The 20,849-nt window shown below is 45.8% G+C and overlaps 1 protein-coding gene across 14 annotated transcripts in view; it reads right to left on the bottom strand.

The window, feature by feature from the left end:
• Nucleotides 1–20,849, bottom strand: part of Ttll5 (tubulin tyrosine ligase like 5) — a 253,130-nt gene that overhangs the window by 207,859 nt on the left and 24,422 nt on the right. For all 14 annotated transcript variants that reach the window (XM_028876403.2, XM_028876308.2, XM_028876334.2 and 11 more), the window contains 4 exons: nucleotides 18,240–18,370; nucleotides 11,063–11,145; nucleotides 3,780–3,849; nucleotides 2,955–3,039 (listed from right to left, as the gene is read on the bottom strand). In XM_028876403.2, the coding sequence (XP_028732236.1) occupies nucleotides 2,955–3,039; nucleotides 3,780–3,849; nucleotides 11,063–11,145; nucleotides 18,240–18,370 (369 nt within the window). The remainder of the gene's footprint in view (nucleotides 1–2,954; nucleotides 3,040–3,779; nucleotides 3,850–11,062; nucleotides 11,146–18,239; nucleotides 18,371–20,849) is intronic.

Genomic DNA, 20,849 nt, shown 5'->3' with positions numbered 1-20,849 from the left:
ACAGCAGCAACCCCAGCAGAATTACAGCTACCGGGGTCACGCACGAGCCAGCCGACTCAAGTGCCGGATGGGCAACTTCGCTCCCAGAGCTCCTCAGCAGTCTACCGACACCCAGAACCAGCAAGAAGGAACTGGAAAGATGGCTCAGTGGTTAACAGCACTTGTTCCTTTCGCAAAAGGTCTGGGTTCAGTTCCCAGCACCCACATGACAGCTCAAACCGTCTCTAAGTTCAAGAGGATCCAATATCCTCCTCTACCTCTGCATGCACTGAACTTATATAGACACAGGCAAACACGCCTACACATACAATGAACAGTCAGAGGTCTGCTTTGCGTGACTAAAACAAAGACAAATGAAAACATTAACCTATAATGAAACCAAGGTCTTTTCCTTTACAGGGTCTAAAAGGGAAAGGAATTTACACAAAAGAACCTATTTCACAATGCAGTGACCTTTATAAAGTCAGTCTCCTAGCATTAATTTGAAGCTCCCAGCAAAAATGACAGGGTATAAAAGCCTAAAGAAGGAAACTAATTATTCTTGCCTCCAGGTCTGTCTCTTTAGGAAAGATTATGGTTTTCCTTCTCGTCTCAAAGTCAAGCAACCTGATGATCTCATCCCAAACTGATTACCTTTAGTTATGTCTACCCAAAGCCCACGTGACCCCAGATGAGCAGCAGGGGCTGCAGGTGCGGAGGAGCTGCAGACAGATGCGGGCTGTAATGACACAGCTGAGCGCACTCTGAGACAGACAGAAGGGCGAGCCAGTGCCAAGACAAACAGTGACTACGCAGACGCACTCAAGAACCCGCACCGAACAGTGTGCCTTGTGTGTCTGCGCAAACAGCTCGAGATAATGCACGATAATACGCCTATGATAAGAAGGATTTCATACCCACCCAGGTTTCGGGTAAACCCACCAAAGACCTGAAGAGTTTTCTTTTCCTTTTTTTGGCTTGATAGTGTGAGTATTTAAAAAGCTATTTTGCTGACAGTGAGGAAAAGCATCCATTGGCCACATAAATGTGTGTATGTGTGCACATGTACATGCCAGTTCCTACTGGATACAAGGCAACTGTCACTAATTCAGTAGCTCTGACATATAACACAGCAGGTAGTCAGTTATTTACGCATCTGCAGCAAACTGTAATGAATGTTAGTGTTGCTCTCAATTTATGCTCCGAACCATAAAGATGCAAAGACTGTGTAAAATTTTACTCGTAGTGAGAACTACAAATATTGTACATGAAACATCTTAGGATATGATACAAAATATATTGGTATGACACCCTTGAGAAACAGTGTGCATAAATACCCTCTCTTTTCCAGAAGACCAAGCAGAACCAAGGACACGGGGTGAGGTCCAAGCTGGGGTGAGGAGGGATGGAGGAAGGGTAATGAAGAGGCCCATTACACAAGAAAGGGGAGACTTAGAAGGCTCAGTTACACCACCACACTCCACTGCACCCTGTGCCCCAGAAGAAGCAGGAGTATTTTACCTTCTCTCTGTTCTAGATGATGTGGAAACTAGGCTTTGATATTTATATTGGTCTTCTTTCTATGTACACTTCAAAGCACAGGAGCTCACATCCATAAATACTATAGAAAATGTCTTCCTTATAACAACCCAATTAGAGCTAATAGTTCATGTGCGAGGCCTTTATTCAACTGGGAATCATTTTATTTTTCTCCTTCTCAGTTTTCAAGGGACAAGAGGGCAGGACGATGGAGTGTTAGTAGCCTCCAGTGTTCCCAAGGCTCCAACTCATAAATCTTAGTTAAGAATATGACAGAACTTATAAAAGCTGTCATTGCCACCTAGAGGTGAAGGGAAGACATGGCTCAGCCAGCAAGTGGCTTTGTAAAGTCCCCTTACTCCAAAATAAATTGGAAATAGAAAACTCAGTTGTCACAGTACAGTACAGCCTGTCAAAAGATAAACAGGTACTGAAGAAGTCCTCGGAGGACAAGGATTCATCTGTTTTCTTCATAAACACAAATAGTTATCCTTATTTTATTCATGTAGTCTCCATTTTCAAAATAAATTTTCTAAAATCAGAAAAATGTCTAGACTGACTTTCCAGTTTCTTATGTCTGCTCACAGATGCAAAGCTCCCTCTAGACTGCTACGTACTATCCCATCAAGGCCATGACACAGGAGAACAGCAGAGCAAAGTAGCTGATTTAAAAAAAAAAAGTAAGGGAAAGGAACACATAGCAAAGTTACATAGTTTTTGAAATAGCTTACAGGATTTACAGAAACTGTTACCTGTAAGTCTTTGTGGGTATGGGAGACAAAACTCCAAATTATTATAAATTCAGAATTTAATTCTGTTGACAGGCACTACCTTAAAACCCACGAAGCACCCAAGAGAACTGTATTCACAACCACGGCAAAGTATATAACTTGTATATTACGGGGTGAAAGCCGTGAATACCTCATGATCTGAGAAAACATGACTATTCGATGAGCACCAATCCCTACCCACTACCCTGAGCAAAGCTCAGAGAAGTCACTGCCACCCCCTGCTTATGCAAAGCTGTGTCTTCTGCTGCAAACGGGTAGTAGGTATTGCTGTTGGGAGGATTAACATAAGGACCTGCTGTCTGACAAGTAAATGAGATGTGGCTTTTATTTTCCCTTCTAGATCTACTCTGAAAAACATTACAATTTCTCTTAATACCCTAGAGCCCTCATAATAACCCTCATTGCATGAAATTACGCTGTGGCCTCTACACCTGAGGAACCAGGTGTGTGTTTCCACACACTTTGTGTAGAGCTGCAGGTGAAGCTGGAGTGCCAAGACTGCCTCCTGACATCTGAAGCCCATCTGGGCACACTCTATTTCCCTGAGGTGAACCTCACAGAAAGCAGCAGCCTGGTCTCAGAAACCTTTTGCACGGATCCACTCTAATACACCCAGCCAGTCCTCCACCTGAAGACACCTCTTACCTAGCCAATCCTTCCTCATAGAGATAGATGACAAGGGGATCATAGGAAGTCACGAGCACATAGAGGCGCACGTCAAACTTGAAATCTAGGAGGAAAGAAAGTTGGGCGTCACGAGAAAAATGAAGTTCATCTATTTTTTTGGTTGTTGTTGCGATGAACAGGACAACACAACCAAGAGCTGTGGAAAGATGACACTCCTCCTCACACAAAGCACACACTAGACACATCTTGCATTTTGAGACTAAAGAAGAATTGTTCACACCATGCTTTGCAATATAGTTGCTAAACACACACAGCACGATGTCGGAACATGGTCCAAGAATGAATTCATGTGAGGAGATTTCGCAGTGCTTGGGAGAAAACGCCAAGACACCAAGGCGAGAGTCTTGTGACCTCAGTTTCTTCAAAAGCACAAAAATATTCTTAGATTATGCCTCCCAGGTGTAGCAGAGAGTAGTGAATTTACTTCAGATTATTCACTACAACTGGTTAGTTATTTGTTTATAACTATGGCTCTATGGAAAAACATTTTTTGCCATGTGTGGCTTGCCTGCCACAGACACCACATGTGTGTGTGAGTGTGTGTGTGTGTGTGTGTGTGTGTGTGTGTGTGTGTGTGTGTGCGTGTTCATGTGTGGACAGCATCTCTCCTGTATCACCTAATTTCAGTTTCAAAAGGATGGTAAAGAACCATCCTCATCTCTGGAACCATGGGTAGCAAAAATGTCAAACTAGCTTTAAAAGATTCACTAGAGAGGACTATGAAAATATTACAAAGTTGAGCAAGATCCAGCCCAATCCAGTCAGGAGTCAATCACAACTCACCATCTATGAGCAGGGGATTGTTAATGTACCGCGAGACCAAGATGTTCTCTTCCAGGGAGATCTGGTTTGGCTGTTGAGTAAAGAGAAAGGAATGAAAAGAGAGAAATCCTAAAATGTACAGTGAGGGGCGAAGTTCTTAAGCTTTTAAGAAATGATACTGTGGAAAACCCGTAATCGTCAACTGGCCATATGACATGCCACGGTGGGTACCCAATTACAATGGGGAAAAATAAATTTACACAGCACCTCTCATAATAAATGCAACTAAACAGCTTTAAAGATTGATATGTGTGGCATAAGATAGTTATTTGCCAAGAAAATAAGAGCTACTTAAAAATAAAAAGCTGCTACTTTTCAACTGTAAAGACGAATGGAAGTTTTAAAACACTACACTGTTCCCAATGCACCTCTCACTAAGCTGTTCTGGAAAGGCCAAGACGCACAATGCAGCCCAGGATTCCCAGGAAGATGGAGGGGCTGCGTGATGTACTTAAGTCACTTGCTAAGCAACTGTGTGAAAGACTGAATGAGACTGTTTACAGATCTCGCCAACAGGTAAAATTGCTGATATAAGAAATCGTGGGTACTAAGGCCCATGTGTAAAGCACTGAGTACTCAGTGATGAAGAAAACAGATACAACTGTACCCTCACACAACTTCAGATTCGGCAGCTCCTCTCCCCGAAAGGGTTTACTGTTTCAGGTTAAAACAGCAAGATGTAGACTGTAAAGGGACACAGAGCAGCAGCTCCACAAATATAAGATGTCACGTTGCCCAAGGGGCCAGTCTGCAGGGCTGTGAAGGCAAGGCCAGCTCTGGCCAGCAGAAGAGCAGACACGGGAGGAATCAGTGAAAGCCGAGGGCATGTGCTGGGGGCATAAGGAGAAAAGGAGGCCACTGTCGTTTGCACAGTCCAGCGGAAAGGAGGGAGGCAGATTCACAGGCCTGAAAGCTCTAACTGGGAAATGGCTGACGGGTGGGGAGGACAGTAGGGAGGGAACCTTTTGACACAGGGATTTGAACTGGCAAGGGGAGTTGAGATTTAATATGGTGGGAAGCAGGAAGTTATTGCAGACTCCACATGGAGGAAGCAGTAAGATGAATACGTCTCAAACAGAACAATTGCATGCGTTATTAGATTAAGACAGAAAGATCAGCTGCAAGTCAGTCCAGATGGGCAAAGGGGCTTCAAACTATAAATGGCAACAATAGCAATTATGAGATTAACTACAGTAGCTGCTTGGAAATAACTAGCAACATTTGCAGAAATAATTACAATTTAAAAGAAGTACTGAGCATTTACCATGTGCCAAAAGCTGTTCTTAGCATGTCCCAAACATTCTCCCCTTCCCCCAACCCCAGGGGCGGGTGTAGTCTACAGAGAAGGACAACAGTGGCGACCCGCTGTCACAGAGCTGTACGCACTGTAGCTGTAAGCACTGGTGCAGCACCGGAACCAGGCCAAAGTCTCTCGGAAGCTTCACTTTCTAGCTCTGCTCACGGTGCTCCCCAAATTCTGGCACAAGATAACTGTCCCCAAATCCAAAAGTCTGTAACAAGGCACTTCCTAGCTCAACTACTACTGCCGTTATCTCAAAGGCAGACTACAGCTTTTACAATTCAACTCTACGTATCAAAGGACCACAATGACATCAGTACTCATTCATCCCCAATGAACTCAATCGTCCACCCCACTTCCTGATGCCCTTACACTTGGTGATCAGTCTATCACAAGTACTATCTCCATTTCCAAGGCAGTGAGGGAGTAAGAATGCGTGTAATCACTAGAAAAGCAATAAAGCTGCAGGCTGGGTTCCAGACAGGAAGTTAATCAATCACAGCCATGCAACACCCATCGGCTACAACTGGAGGCTACATCTGAGAAGCGCCCATGGATTACAGCAGGTACAGGACTGGTACCCACCTGTCCTCTGTCCCAGAGAACACAGTGGTGGTGACAGCTCTCCACGCCGTGACATACCTAGTGCCCATGCCTACTTCCTCTCTTCCACCACACTATGCACAACATCACCTCTTCTGTTGAGACACTTTGGTTGGTACTTGCTCAGCTCTCTTTCCTCTCATTCCCATCTGCATAAGGAAAATGAAAAGCTCACAGACTAAAGGGCTATTTGAAAATGGATCCTTTGCCTAGTGTTGTCCCTTAAGGCCCAAGTAATAAAAGTTTCTGACATCCTTAAGTGTATTGCCTACTTACTAATCCTCACTTAACTAATTTAAAAGGATTTCCATTTCAAGGTAGAATTTCCTCCCAAAGTAAAAAGCAGGCTAATACAGGAATCAGATTTGCTGTGGAAATTGGAAATACATCTATTTTCCTAACTGAATCTTAAGATTCAAGCTTGGGGTACTTGTTAATTTATTGCAGCATGGTGGTTAAGATGATGCTCTGGAACCAGGGGGACCACTTACTAAGAAAACAGTAACTGTGACACGGGCTTCTTAAAAAGAGTAATCTTATCAGGAGAGTCTATCTGAAAGGCAGATGGAAAGCACTGGTTAAATGCTCAAGAAATATCAGCTGGTCCCAGTCCTCAAAGGGCAGAGGCAGGTGAATCTCTGTGAGTTCTAGGCCAGTCTGAGCCTACATAGTGAGTGCCAGGTCAGCCAGGGCTACTAGTGAAATCCTCTCAAAAAAGAAATATCGGGCTGGAGAGATGGCTCAGCGGTTAAGAGCACTCACTGTTCTTCCAGAGGTCCTGAGTTCAATTCCCAGCAACCACATGGTGGCTCACAACCATCTGTAATGAGATCTGATGCCCTCTTCTGGCCTGCAGGCATACACTCAAATAGAACACTGTATACATAATAAATAAATAAATAAATCTTAAAAAAAAAAAGAAAGAACTATCAGTTGCTGTTAGTATTACTGCAAACTCAACAGTATCTGGGGTTCTGACTACCAAATTCCACACCTCAACAATCAATAGTCATCTCCACATGCCACATGCCAGAGCAATACAGCCAAGACACGGAAGAACTAGAAGATATAAAATAATTAGCATTTCTCCAAAGGTTTTAAGGAATGATAACATCTGGCACACAGCCAGCACTTCCTAAATAATTGTCAAACAATAAGAAGCACAGAGAACATAAGATAATACATGAAAAGATAAAAAACAGGGGGAGATGGGATTATCCACCCAGGGAGGCCGGGGTGAGGAGTATGACCTAAGTCTTTCGGCACTCGCCATCTCAGGATGTCTATTAATAGAAGACGGATAACGGATGACACAGGATGACTGAATTAGACCTCAGCAGTGAAATGCCTACCTTAATCAGAACACACCAGGTCTTCCCCCACCTCAATGTCAATATCCTAAGTTGGGGAAGTATGGCATTTGGTCAGGTTACTGAAGAAGCTGGGGTAAACAGCTCTGTTCCTTTGCGCTGCATTTCTAGATAAGAGCACATCATGAAGAGCCGTGTCAGCCAAGCCACCAAGATGTTGCCCTGGGTAGGAGTTCACGAGGCTCCCTCTGGTGCTGCACAAAAGGCACCCTTCTCTTTCCCTTTTCCTGCTCTCTTTATGGGAAAAAGTTGCTTTGTGGCTGTTTTCCAATAGGTTATGACAACCACAGGGAGGTTTTACTAAGGTGGTCTCGGGCTGGTGGGCAGTGGGGGACTGACCCGACCCTCGATCTCTGGTGCCCTGCACCGCCCTCCCCCACTCCCGAGTTCTGCACGACCCTGTCCCTCAGGGTTCCTTCTCCCTCCCCCTCCGTCGAAAAGCAGGCAGCGGCCTTGGAAAGAGTTACTTCATCCATTGGCTAATGGGCCACATATTCCAGGGAAAGGGTCCAGGTATGGAAAGAAGGGGCGGTGAAGGAGAGAGGAAGATTAACAGTGCAGTTTGTAGGTCTGGGTAGAAGGTGATAAAATTCCAGTTTCGGGGTGAAATGGGAATAGGCTCCCATTGGATCCACATGCTGCCAGCTCTCCTGGGCACGCTGGCATCATCTTCCCAGGCTTCTGTCTGGCACCTCCACTACATACCTAAAAGAATCAGTTTCGTTCCAAAGCTTCACCAGTGTGTGTGTGTGTGTGGGGGGGAGCTGGCAAAGGTCTAGCCAAGCACTTTGATCTATGCAGGGGGTCTCAAGGGACTGAGCCCGTGGAGAGGTGGGAGGGAGAAAGCGGCTCTTACATAGGCTGCCAACCGCGCATTCCCTAAAGACGCGTCATTGCCTTTATGAGCCTCGGCCTCAGTGAAGGGTTGGAGCAAGAGGTTCCCAGCTCCATTAAGGAAAGTTTAGCTTTTCTATTCTTTATGATGTTAGCTTTAAAAGAACAAATCACTAGGGCAAAAGATCATTCCAAAAGAAAAAAGCCTCAGATGAGCTGGGAATAGATCCTATTCTCTTTGACTCGTGTCTAAGAAAATAAAAAGCAAACTTGAACCGTAGCTGACTCTCAATAGCAATTCCATTTGGCAGCTAAAACCCAAACCCAAACTAGCGCCGTCCTTGCAATTCAAACAACACTGCGCTCCTGGCAAACAGCTGAAGGCAAGGCTGTTGTCCCATAGGAGCCTTAAGCCAAGGTCACAGAGACAAGAGCGAGCCACGGCATCCCACCATGCTTTATGTCCACACAGAACCCAGGGCCGAGGGGCTCCAGGTACCAGGCAGGACCTGTGGCTGGGGCCTGAGGCTGGAGCAGCTGCTCTGCCAGAACTGGAGTCTCTCACTTCTCCAGCGAGAGCAGTCTGGCCCTAACTGTTCACTGCACACGGATCCAGACTGATCCTGAGGACTTTCCAAATGAAAGGCTTTACAGAGCTCCTTTCTTGCACACATAGACAATAGCTCAATGTGAAAATAATAACTGGGAAATTTAAGATGGAGTACTGACACCACACACACACACACACACACACACACACACACACACACACACACACGACGTATCTACCCCAACCTTTCCTTCCAGAGCTCACTGGAAAGACAGAAAGGATATTTTCAAAGGAATGAAATAATAACAAAGACTAGAAAAAAAGCAAAAGGAGCCCGAATAGATCAAACATCTCAGTAAACCTTCAAAGACAGGGAGAAGATAAGATCAAGGGAAAAACAAAAACAGAGCAGAGCAGTGTGAGCCCCAGCCCCAAATACCAGGTAATGAAGACTCCCAGAGGCCCCTGCAAAGGCACAGGCTGGCGGCCGGAGTGAACAAGAGCGGGGTGGGCCAAGGAACAAGCATGGGACAGCGAGGCCGTGGGAGTTCTCCAACACCCCAAGCGGTAGCATGGACATCACAAGATCAAATCTAAGGTGGTGCTTAAAGGCCTTTTATACAGGTGCAGGGTTCTCTCGGAGGAAAAAAGGCCCTGAAGCCGCTCTATCCCCAACAGGCAGTAAAAAGAGAGAACAAAAGGAGCTTTGCCCAAGATGGAACTCACCATAAGCTTCTCCCCACCAGAGAGAGCTCTCCCTATCTCAGAAGATGGAAGGCACACTCTTCACCCAAATCCATCTATGGAAGCTGATGGTCAACATGCTTCATCCTTACCAGGAGAGGCATGGGGGTGGGGAGGTGGGGGGGGGTACAACATTATATCATAGGGAAGCTCACAGCCTCCAGTTTCACTTATAAAATGGCTAATATCTAAGGATTCTAAACTTGAGAAAAATCCTCCATCAGAAGGAAAGACGGTCCCAATAAAAAGGCAAGAACAGAAGAGTGTTTCAATAACATTTTAGTAGTATCCCTGCAAATGTGGGTATCTCCTGTACAATGATAAATAGGAGTACAGATGAAAATCAGAAAATAAGTGTCCCTGGAAATTCAGTATGTAGCTAGTGGAGGAAAAGACCCAGGGCTCTTCAAAAAGGAGGCAACAAATGGAGACAGAGGCCTAGGAGATGGCTTAGTGGGTAAGGCTTGCTGTACAAGCAAAGGACAGTAGCTCAGATCCTCAGGAGCCGTGGGAACGCCCAGTGAGTGCAGCAGAAGCAGAGACAGAGCCATGAACACTGACAATGAGCCCTGGCAAACGCTGAGCCTGACGGAAAGACCACTTCCGAGAATACAGTGGAAGAGCAATCCAAGATGCCAGATACCAATCTTGGGCCTCCATAGGCACACCGGTACACAGTTGCACGCTGCGTACACATGCGTGCACACACAAGCACATGTGCGCACACATGAGTGCGCGCACAATTGCCACACACGCATGCGCGTACACATGTTCCCATGGAAAAAACATACAAATATGCACACACCACACAAATATCCACATGAGAAAAGGAAGGAAAATAGAAAAAGAGACAAAGGATACTTTTATCCAAAGTAAAGGAAAAATAGATGGCACCTACCAAATGTACAGAAGGAAAAGAAATAAATAAATCAGTTTGGACTTAAATGCTGGTTAAATTTGAGAATCCTAATCCTATAGTCTATTTCTACTGAGCTTAAGTTTCTAATAAACTTATAAAGAAGGATAAATCACAGTTATTAAAAAGAATTGTAAATGTTATACAACTTTTATAAAATCTAAAACCAATTAAACTTAAGAGATGGACTATGGAAGGACAGGTAGGAGTGATATGGGTGTAATAAATGTAAAACAGGGGAATTACCAAATATAGTAAGAATCTGAGAAAAGAAGAAATATAAAATCAACTGTGTTATGGAAAGTCCAGTGAGACTGGAGTTGGCATTTTATTTTACTTACTCTTGTTGTTGTTGTTGTTGTTGTTGTTATTATTATTATTATTATTATTATTATTATGGCACTGAGGATTGACCCTAGAGTCTCGTGCATGATTATGATTATGATTATGATTATGATTATGATTATGATTATGGCACTGAGGATTGACTCCAGAGCCTTGTGCATGCTAGACAGGGCCTCTTACCACTCAGCCATGCCCCCGTCCTGTATTAATTGTTCAAACAACATTTAATGAGGAATTTGCCAAGGATCAAGCTATTGGCGGCTTCTGAAGGAAAGGAAGATAAAAGAGAAGAGCAGGAGAAGGACAGAGAGACAGCTCGGTGCTCAGGAGCTGACAGGACAGTATGCTGAGAGGAGAAGACACCTCTTTTGTGCTACTACAAAAGGCTGCCTGCCTCCCCCCCAAAACACATCTGGCAAGTGGCATTTTGGCCATGGACTAAGTGTGTCCCAGCAAGGAAGGAGGCTCCCAGCAGAGTGAAGAGCAGACAGTGCACACCCAGCTTCCACTCGCTTCTGACCTCAGGGCAGAAGGAAGTACCCCTCACCTAAGTGCCAGGTCGGCCCTTCTCCGCATACTTACATTGTTGATCAAGTAGACGCCCCGCCCCCTAGAAGAGGCCACTGGTTTTACTATCCAAGGTCCCCGGTCCTTTGAATATGAATCTGCTCAAAATATTGGGAGATAAAAAGGGAAGAGAAAAACAAAGAGAAGAAGGCGCATGAGTTTATTATCTTCAACTGCAACAACAGTAATCTCTTAGGTACCCAAAGAACCTTCCAGATCTCCAGCTGGGAGCAACAACTCATCGTCTATGTTTTCAAAGAAGCCTTAAAAAGGGAAATAGGGCAGGAAGAAACGGAAAAAGGGGGACAGGGAAGAGGACAGCAAATCACTCCCATATTCTATCTCCTGCTATTCCCTCTTTCTCACATAAGGATGGAAACAAGGTCAAATCTGAATGTTAGTCAGTTACCAAAAACGACCTCCGGGAAACTGAAAATCACATTTTCGTTAAGTGAAGGACTGCCAGGCAATAGAGACAACTGAGTTTTTTACTTTATCTCCAAATACAGTTACTTCCTGTGAATAATTCTTCACATCTCATAAACCAGGCAGAGTGTTAGGGCAAGGAAGCATCACGATTCACAAGCACAAGGGGTCTGCCCATTCCCCAGCTCCAGTTCTGTTTTCAAGTATCTTTGGGCCATAAGAAGAGACAGCAGAAAGCTGGCACTGAGACTCCCCAGGACTCCTGCATGGTCTGGGGAGAAGCCCAGGGCTCCGCCTTCCACTTGGGGAATGTCCTAGGGTAGGGGTGGTGTACTGCTGAGGGAAAGCCCAGGAAAGAGAGAGCTGGTGGCAGTCTCCACTCTACCTCAGTCCTTTCCTCTTCTGATGAACCCCCACACCCACTGTCTGGAAGAAAGGAAAGGGAAAGGAGAGGTTGAAAACTGAGGTACTGGTGTCTTGCTATTTTTCTGCTCTGAAAGAGAGTGTGGTGTGTGAAGAAATAAAATCAAGTGAGTGAAAGTGTTTCTGGGCCTCTCAGAGGCCCAGCTGTTTTACATCAGAATAACATCATTTTATCCAGAACACAAAAGCATAAACCCAATAAAGTTCCCTCAAGTTTATGGTCTCTGGTTTGAGTTATTAAAAGGCCAAGTGCTGCCATCCGAGTGTGTTAATCCCACCTCTGCTCTTCCCACGTGAGACACAAATGTCCCCTAACTCTGAGCAGGGTCCCACCCAGGCAGACCTCGGGACTCCAGCAACCAAGTGCCTGGCCCTGGCAACAGCCCCAGGGCACCGTGTCTTCCCAGACCACTCGCCAGCCTCCTCTTCCCTCTCCCTCAGCAGGAGCCAAAGCCCTTTGGATGCCCCAAACAGGAAGCTGACTTTGTCAGTACCACAGCCCACTTTACCTGAAGAGGACTAGGGGAGGGACCTTTGTCCACCCTTCCCCATCTCGCCTTTTCCCTGGATGGAATTTAACAGAATTAGCAGCCGAAGGAAAAAAGTACCATGCGGAATCTAAAGTATCCAGATATAAACAGGTTAGAACTGTATCCTCGACCTCTGTTCACAAGTGTGCAGGACATGTCCAGGAGCTGGAAACATGGCTCACCAGCTAGGAGCACTTGCTGCTCCTCTAGAGCATCTGTCTAGTTCCCAGCACCCATGGTGGGTAGCTCACAACCTCTTGGAACTCCAACGCCAGGGATTCTTCTTCTGGCCTCCTCAGATGCCTGCATACACTTGACATTCACACACACTCACACACACACACACACACACACACACACACACACACACACACACACACAGAATTTAAAAGTAAATCTTAAAAAATCCCACTCTGTGTGTGTGTATAAAGTTATCCCATGCTATGCTATAAAAGCAAGAGATTAATTAAATCTACTCTATCATATCTACATGAGGGGCTGCAGACTATGAAAATCTGGACCATATGCAATTTTGGTTTTATAGGAAATGCAAACTCTGCTGTAAGAGTTCAACTCTATTGCTGCAGCTTGAAAACAGATAATGCACAAAGGACAGTGGCCATGTTCCCACAGAACCTCATTTACACACTGAATTTCATGCCATTTCCATATGCCACGAAGTTACAGTCATCTGGACATCAACCATCTGAAGATGTAAAAAGCATCCTTAGCTCACAGGAATGGCTGCAAACAGGCAGAGGACGGAATAACTCAGAAGCTGCATTTGCAGGCACCTGATCTACACAAGAGAACCTTCAACAAGCATACACGATGAGAATACCATTAATTAACCGATCCACAGAAGCGAAAAAAGCACAAGGCAATAGCTACTGCCTGCTTCCCTCCCTACCCACACACACTCCAGCTGCTGGACGTCTCTAGACATTCGAGAACGTCTCCAGAAAGACATGCAAAAAACTCGCAGCAAGCACCAGTGAGCCCCAAGGAGACAGCTGAGAGACCTATGAACAAAAAGAGGCTTCTTGCTCTTGTGGCTGGAGACATGGCTCAGGGCTCAAGAGTACTGCTAACTCTTCCAGAGGACCCGGGTTCCATTCGCAGCACCCACGTGACAGCTCACAACTGTCTGGGACCTGACACCCTTTCACCACACACACGGACAAAACACCAATGCACATAAAAATAAATTTAAAAAAAAAAAAAGGCCTCTTCCATGGCTACTGTTTTATATAGTTTAAAACCTGGAAATATATTACTCTTTCAAAAAACGTAATTTATATCACATCAAAATAGTGCTATAGAAGAAAGGTTTATAGTTACATCTGAGAAAAAATTAAATCTAAATAAAATGAGGCCACTAAATACAAAGTATCTTCCTCAGATTTCTGAGGAAGTAAAGAGACGAGCATGTTGTGCTTTGAATACGACATGTCCCACATAGGCTCAGTTCAAGCACTTGGTCCCCGGCCAGAGGCACTGTTTGGAAAAGTTATGGAAACCTCATGGAGGTAGCGCCTCACTGCAGGAAGTGAGTCACTGGGGGTGGGCCTTGAGGCTTTATAGCCCAGTCCCACTTCCTGTTCACTCTTTACTTCCTGAGTGTAGAGGCAATGTGACCAGTCAGCTTCCTGCTCCTGCCACAGCCTCTTCCTCCCTATCAGCTTCCCCCGCATGGTGAACTGTATCCTCTGGAACTGCAAGACAAAACACACCTTTCTCCCTTGAGCCGCTTTTGTAGGGGATTTTGCCACACCAAAAGAAGAGAAGCTAAGACAAGAAGCTATTAATATAAAAAAAAAAAAAAAAAAACTAAATTTTCTAAGCGCCATACATTCATCATCTGTCAAGCAGTTTCCTAGAGTGGGATATAGTCAGAAAACAGTCTTCTACCTCACAAAGTGTAGGCTAGCAAACAGACACAGTAAACAAGCTTACAGACACTCAGAGTTAGGAAGTGCTGGGTGCTATAAAACGTCTAAGAAGATGACCAAAGCTGCCTGGAAACAGTGCCCTCCACAGCACCGCCAGATGTTGAAAACTCCTTTTCAGAAGAGGGTAAGTCTAGCTACATGCAGCATTTGCTACGGGCATGCAGCTTGATCGACCCTGCTTTGTGAACTCGTTTTCTGGGAAGCTAGCGTTCCGGGCTCAGGAGGTAGCTCAGTAATCGCACACTTCCACAGCATGCACGGAATCTGTGTTCAGTCCTCAACACTGCAAGGAAAACAGGTTGTTTTTTTTTTTTGTTTTTTTTTCATTAAAAATTTCAATTCCTGGCATGGTCTGTGAGTTCTAGTGTCAGGATTCATCTTCTGTGCTGTTTTCACATTGATTTGTGATATTTTAGAACAAAGATGTATTTCTTTTGCACATGTTTAAAAAAAAAAAAACAAGCAAGAAGCAAGAAAATCAGAGAAAAGCAGGGCAGAGGTTGGAGCAGTCTGCTCGGATGGAGACAACTTCGGCAGCCCTTTCTATCACCTTCCAGTTCCAGTGACAGCGTGGTCCATACAGCAGAAAGGACACTCAGCCAGGAGCAGGGACAGCTTCAGATTTTCAGGTATGGTGATGCTATTGGACACTGTTCTTAAACTCCATAGTCTTGTCTTCAAAATGACGGCTTTCATCTCATTTACTAAGATCTCTTTTAAAATTGTGGTCCTAGAAATGTACATTCTGCATTGCAATCTGCGTGTCTGCACTGAACTGCATGATGCCACAACTGTGTTCACACCTCAGAACTATTTCTCAGCCTCCATCATCAGCAGAGATGCCACAGACCAGAGTTCCGGGAGGAAGCTCTGCTTGCCAGCCTGGTCTTCCTGCCTCACGGCGGTCGGCTTGAGGAAAATGGCTGTAGTAGTCTCGGGTCCCACACCTTCAGTTCTAATAAACATTAACTGGAAATGAGGCTCCAGAACCTAGAGGATCTGTGCTGTGGACTCTGAGCCCTGCTCACTGATGACTCCCAACAATTCAGACGACCCGCAGGCTTTCATCTCTCTGGCTACAGTGACTGGCTCCCGGGCTCAATCTTTCCACATATGAACTTAAGACTTTTTCTTTTTTTTTTTTTTTTTTTTTTGGTTTTTTCGAGACAGGGTTTCTCTGTGTAGCTTTGCGCCTTTCCTGGAGCTCACTTGGTAGCCCAGGCTGGCCTCGAACTCACAAAGATCCGCCTGCCTCTGCCTCCCGAGTGCTGGGATTAAAGGCGTGCGCCACCACGCCCGGCCTAAGACTTTTTCTTATGATGACCAAAAGCTAATCATCTTGAGATCACCTTGGCTCATCTTCCCAGTGTCTCTGAAAAGCCTCACATCCTGCTCAATCCCATCAAAGGCCCCGTCAGGACCTTCCTGCCCATGTAAGACACACAAACCCACACTTTGCCCTCACTCCTGGCATAAGCCCGGTATACCACCCTCCTTTCTAGGCAGCCTGGGAATTCATCACATGAGCCTAGCACGCTTTCTTCTCCAGGCCCAGTCTTACCCAGCCAGCACTGGGCCTTCTTCCCTCCCTCCTTTTAGGGAAGACACGCCCCGCTCCTTTCCGAAGTTCACTCCGTGACTTGAGCCACGCCTCTTCTGAGACCTCCCTCCCATGTTCTCCTACCATCTCTCTTTCCTCCTGTGGGTCAGCTTCTCTGTCTTCTTGGATCTCTTGGTCATCACTTTCATCCGGAACCTCCAGACTCGGTATCTTCAGCCAAACTCAGAGCTGCTTTTATAGCTGTCTGCAAACCATCACGGCATGCTTTCCCCGCCCCCAGCATGTCAAATGTACACCACGTCCAAAGTGAACCCTCCTCTTTCCTGCCATAGCTCCTCTTGTACGTTCCCGGTTATATTCTTGCTTAGACTTACAAGTCCCGGTGGGACCGTAGTTGTTCCTACCTGTAATCTCAACCGAAGCAGGACGGCTAGGGCCCAGGAGCTGGAGGCCAGCCTGGGCAACCACCCTCACTAGCCCGCAAAGCCCCGCCCTGAGGTCTCAGTGAGCCTCCTAGCTTCTCTAACTCACATCTCTGGAGGCCCATATGGACCTTCAAAACCACTGCCACTTCTCTCCTCTCGGCGTCTTCATTCCACGGGTACTTTTCTGGCTTGTGTTTTCATCTCTGTTCTTCTCAAAACTCTCCTACTGCCTACAGTCAATTAAGCGAATTAACAATGAACACAATTTCGAAGTTGCATGTGCTTGAGGGACACGGAGGAAAAAGAAGGGTCTTTGAAAGAGATTCTAGAACAAAAGGCTTGTCTCTTTGAAGAGGAGATGGCTAGTAGGACAAGGCAGCTTTCTGCCCCACCATGGGAACAACTTGGGGACACACACGACTGGCCTGACAACACAGGACTCTCTGGCCATGGTTCTAAGTGTCCAACAGAAGCCAGAAACCCTGCACCAGCAGCTCAGAATGCCTGGCGTCCTGCAAGAGGATACCTCTTCACTGCACATCTTTCCTCCCCTGCTCTTCCGGCTGTGAAGAAAAGAGGTCCCTGCGGTGGTCTGCGGGCGGAAACAGAAGCGAGTGATTCGCAGTGGTGCTCAGGGACATCACTTGCCGCATGTGCTGGGTCGAAATGTGGCGGCGCTGGTAAAGAGGCGCGGTGTCTGTCAGGGTCAGTTTGGTACAGCAGAACTTGGGAGGGTTAGAACGACCGGCTGAAGGCACCGTTCCCCTGCAGCACGGCGGGCAGGAGCTGACGGTGGAGGCCACCCTGTGCCATCCTCTATCAAGAGCCCAACCCTCCTTCTGCCCCTGCCTCCAGGGCGGGAGGACCGCAGCGGAGGAGGAAGAAGCAACAAAGGCCTAAGAAATTCAAATCCGATTCCTTCAAACTTCAAGAGGAGTTCCCTCTAGGATTAGTATTAAGAGCCCTTCATGTCGTTCACCATTAGCCTATGATCATGGTTGCCATTCACATGTGCCTACCTGCCCTATGCTCTGGACTCTCCTTACATCACACCTACTGGAGTCAGGGTCTGGTGTGAGGGGGAGAGCTGTAAACAACCCAGCTGCTCAGCCAGGCCCGGGAAGGTAAGTTCAGTGAGGCCAAAGAAACCAGACTCCATTACAGACTGGGTCAGGCCGCATGTTCCTTTAGTTACCAGCACTTCAGCTGACAGTCAGATCCCCGTTGGATAGATGCCTATGCATAGTTTTTATTAATATGAACTCAAAGAAAAGACTGCGACTGATCCCACCAAACGCTTAACAACTAAAGACACGGTGCTGCTGGCCCTGGTGGCAACCTTTGGTCTCAGCACTCGGGAGGCAGAAGCAGGTGGAACTCTGTAGTTCGAGGCCAGCTCGATCTACACACATAGCAACTTCTAGGCCAGCTGGCGACACACAGTGAACCCGTCTCGAAAGACCAACGAGCAAGTACAAATTTTAAAGACATGACACTTATTTTCCAAAGGACGTAAGTCCAAATGTCAAGGCAGCAAGACGTGGAGAAGAGACACCACAAAGAAAACATGTAGTTCACAGGGACAAGATGCCTCAACACATACTGACTCCCAACAGTGAAGAGACAAACGGGCAAAAATAATTAAGACAGGATGTGCCTGGATGACACCAATGTGTCCTTACATAAATTATTACTGTCACCCTACCGCAAATTAAACATAGAAGAGCACCATCCAAGTACAAATAATTTCAATTTTATGTTTATAACTGCTCTTCCCAATTAAGCACAAAGTGTTCAAAGATTTGGAAAGCCCCAGCTAGCTGTAAGATCAGCAATGTCAAGTCCAGATGCTAGGGCCCCTCAGTGAGCACTTACTACAGAACTCCGCGTACTCAGCTGGCAGGAGGAAGGTCTGAGGGAGGATGTGGAAAGCCTTGAATCCATGCGTGTGTTGCATTCGAATGATGTTTTTGTACAGTCGGTCCTTCCGGGTTAGTTCATAAGACCTGAAAAGCAAGAAATTTTTTCCATTTCAGTGAATTATACCTACAAAGGTTTCCTCAGTTACCACACTGTGAAGAGCTCATAGCACTGAGTTCTGAAGCAGTTACTGAAGACAGTAGATTATCCCAAATCTATCATGCTGCCACTCCAAAAGCCTTAGTAAACATTTTCCTCAAATAGACATTTTTGATCAGACTTATTCACATGTAGAATAAAATCCCCCATTTTCCGTGTGTAATTCTGATGTGTTGATTATGTAGTGTCCACCAGAATCAAAATCCAGGACAATACTAATATCCAAAAGTAGCTTCAATTCCCTTACAGTCAGTTCTTTCAATTGCTGACAGACACAGGGCAAACATCTGTTTTTACTTCTTTCCAAACAGATAAGCAGAATCATGTACTATGTATCCTTTCTTCTGAGTATGAAACATCTCAGCTTTCTCCCTATTGGTTGCATATATCAGTATTTTATTCTTTTATGTGTTCAGTGTAAGTTGTGGTGTGGATATACCACAAGTTTGTTTATCTTTTCAACAGTTGAAGGACATCTGGATTACTTCCAGTTTAGAGAAGATTGTGAATAAAGTTGCTTGAAAGCACTTACATATAGACTTTTATATAAACATCGAATTTTTATACAAACATTTCCATTTTCCCAGGTGTGGGCCTGCTATGTAGTTTACCAAGTTATCTATTGCTAGATAATAAACAACCCCAAAATATAGCAGCTTAAAATAGTTGTTCACATTTATGATGTCAGTCAATAATGTGGGCCAGCAATGTGGGATGACAGAACTGGGTAGTTCTGTCTCAGCCATCTGATGAGGTTACAGTCCAGATGTGTGCCTACACTGCCATCATCAGCCATCTGATGAGGTTACAGTCCAGATGTGTGCCTACACTGCCATCATCAGACATCTGATGAGGTTACAGTCCAGATGTGTGCCTACACTGCCATCATCAGCCATCTGATGAGGTTATAGTCCAGATGTGTGCCTACACTGCCATCATCAGCCATCTGATGAGGTTACAGTCCAGATGTGTGCCTACACTGCCATCATCAGCCATCTGATGAGGTTACAGTCCAGATGTGTGCCTACACTGCCATCATCAGTCATCTGATGAGGTTACAATCCAGATGTGTGCCTACACTGCCATCATCAGACATCTGATGAGGGTACAGTCCAGATGTGTGCCTACACTGCCATCATCAGACATCTGATGAGGTTACAGTCCAGATGTGTGCCTACACTGCCATCATCAGACATCTGATGAGGGTACAGTCCAGATGTGTGCCTACACTGCCATCATCAGACATCTGATGAGGGTACAGTCCAGATGTGTGCCTACACTGCCATCATCAGCCATCTGATGAGGGTACAGTCCAGATGTGTGCCTACACTGCCATCATCAGCCATCTGATGAAGTTACAGTCCAGATGTGTGCCTACACTGCCATCATCAGGCCCAGCTAGGCTGGAGCACGCACCGCTCAGGATGCTCACAGACATAGGGAAAACAGCTGCCAATGAGAGGCTTCAGTTCCTCAGGCGACCCCTTCCATCGGCTGCACACTTTCAGGACATGCTGCTGACTTCTCCTAGGCCCACTGATCTGAGGAAGAGGTTGCAATGTCTGTTATGACCTAGGCTCCAACAAGGCACTGCTCCACTCCCGCCACGTTCCATTTGTCAGAGGCAAATCCCTAAGTCTAGCTGACACTCAAGAACAGAAAAGTTTAGCTCAACCTTTTGAAGGAAGTGTCAAAGAATTTACAGACACATTTTACAATCACCACAGAAGTACATGTTTAACTTTATAAGAACTGCCAGCAGTTATTCTGAGGATACTGGAAAAAACAGGCTCAGTTTCTCCGACCATATTCTGAGATGTGAGGAAATACCAGAGCGTTTTCCTGGTCTCCACTCGCAGTTCCACCTAATCACTCAACACTCCTGACACCAGCTTGGGGGGAGGGGTTCCCACTGCAGACGCCCCTGGGTGTCCTCTAATTCAGTTCTGACACCGTCTACCTGGAGGTGGCATCCAATCCCTCAGGATGAAGGCTCAGTCCCCAAGGCTGACCCTAGTTCCAAGTGGCAGATTGTTTTACCTGTGCTTCTGACCAGCTACCCCAGACCTTTCCTTTGGGTTTGATGAGTTTGTGTGAGCAGACAACTGAACACTTACTGGTTGACTGTAAAGCACATTACAAAGAATGCAGATTAAAGACATGTACGTGGGATGAGATGTGGAGGAGGGGATACAGAGCAGCCTGCCCTCTGGGACTATACCTGCCAGGACCTCCACATGTTCAGCTATCCAGCTCTCCAAACTTAGTCCTTTGGGACTAGTAATGGAAGCATCACTAAGTAGGTATGACTAAGTCACTAGTCACTGTTGATCATGTTAAAACCTCAACCCTTCCCCGCCTTTCTGAAGGCTAAAGGGCAGATTGAAACTCCAACCTTCTTACCAG

This window comes from Peromyscus leucopus, chromosome 14 (genome assembly GCF_004664715.2).
Source record: "Peromyscus leucopus breed LL Stock chromosome 14, UCI_PerLeu_2.1, whole genome shotgun sequence".
NCBI lineage: Eukaryota > Metazoa > Chordata > Mammalia > Rodentia > Cricetidae > Peromyscus > Peromyscus leucopus.
This window is presented reverse-complemented; position numbering and strand designations above follow the sequence as displayed.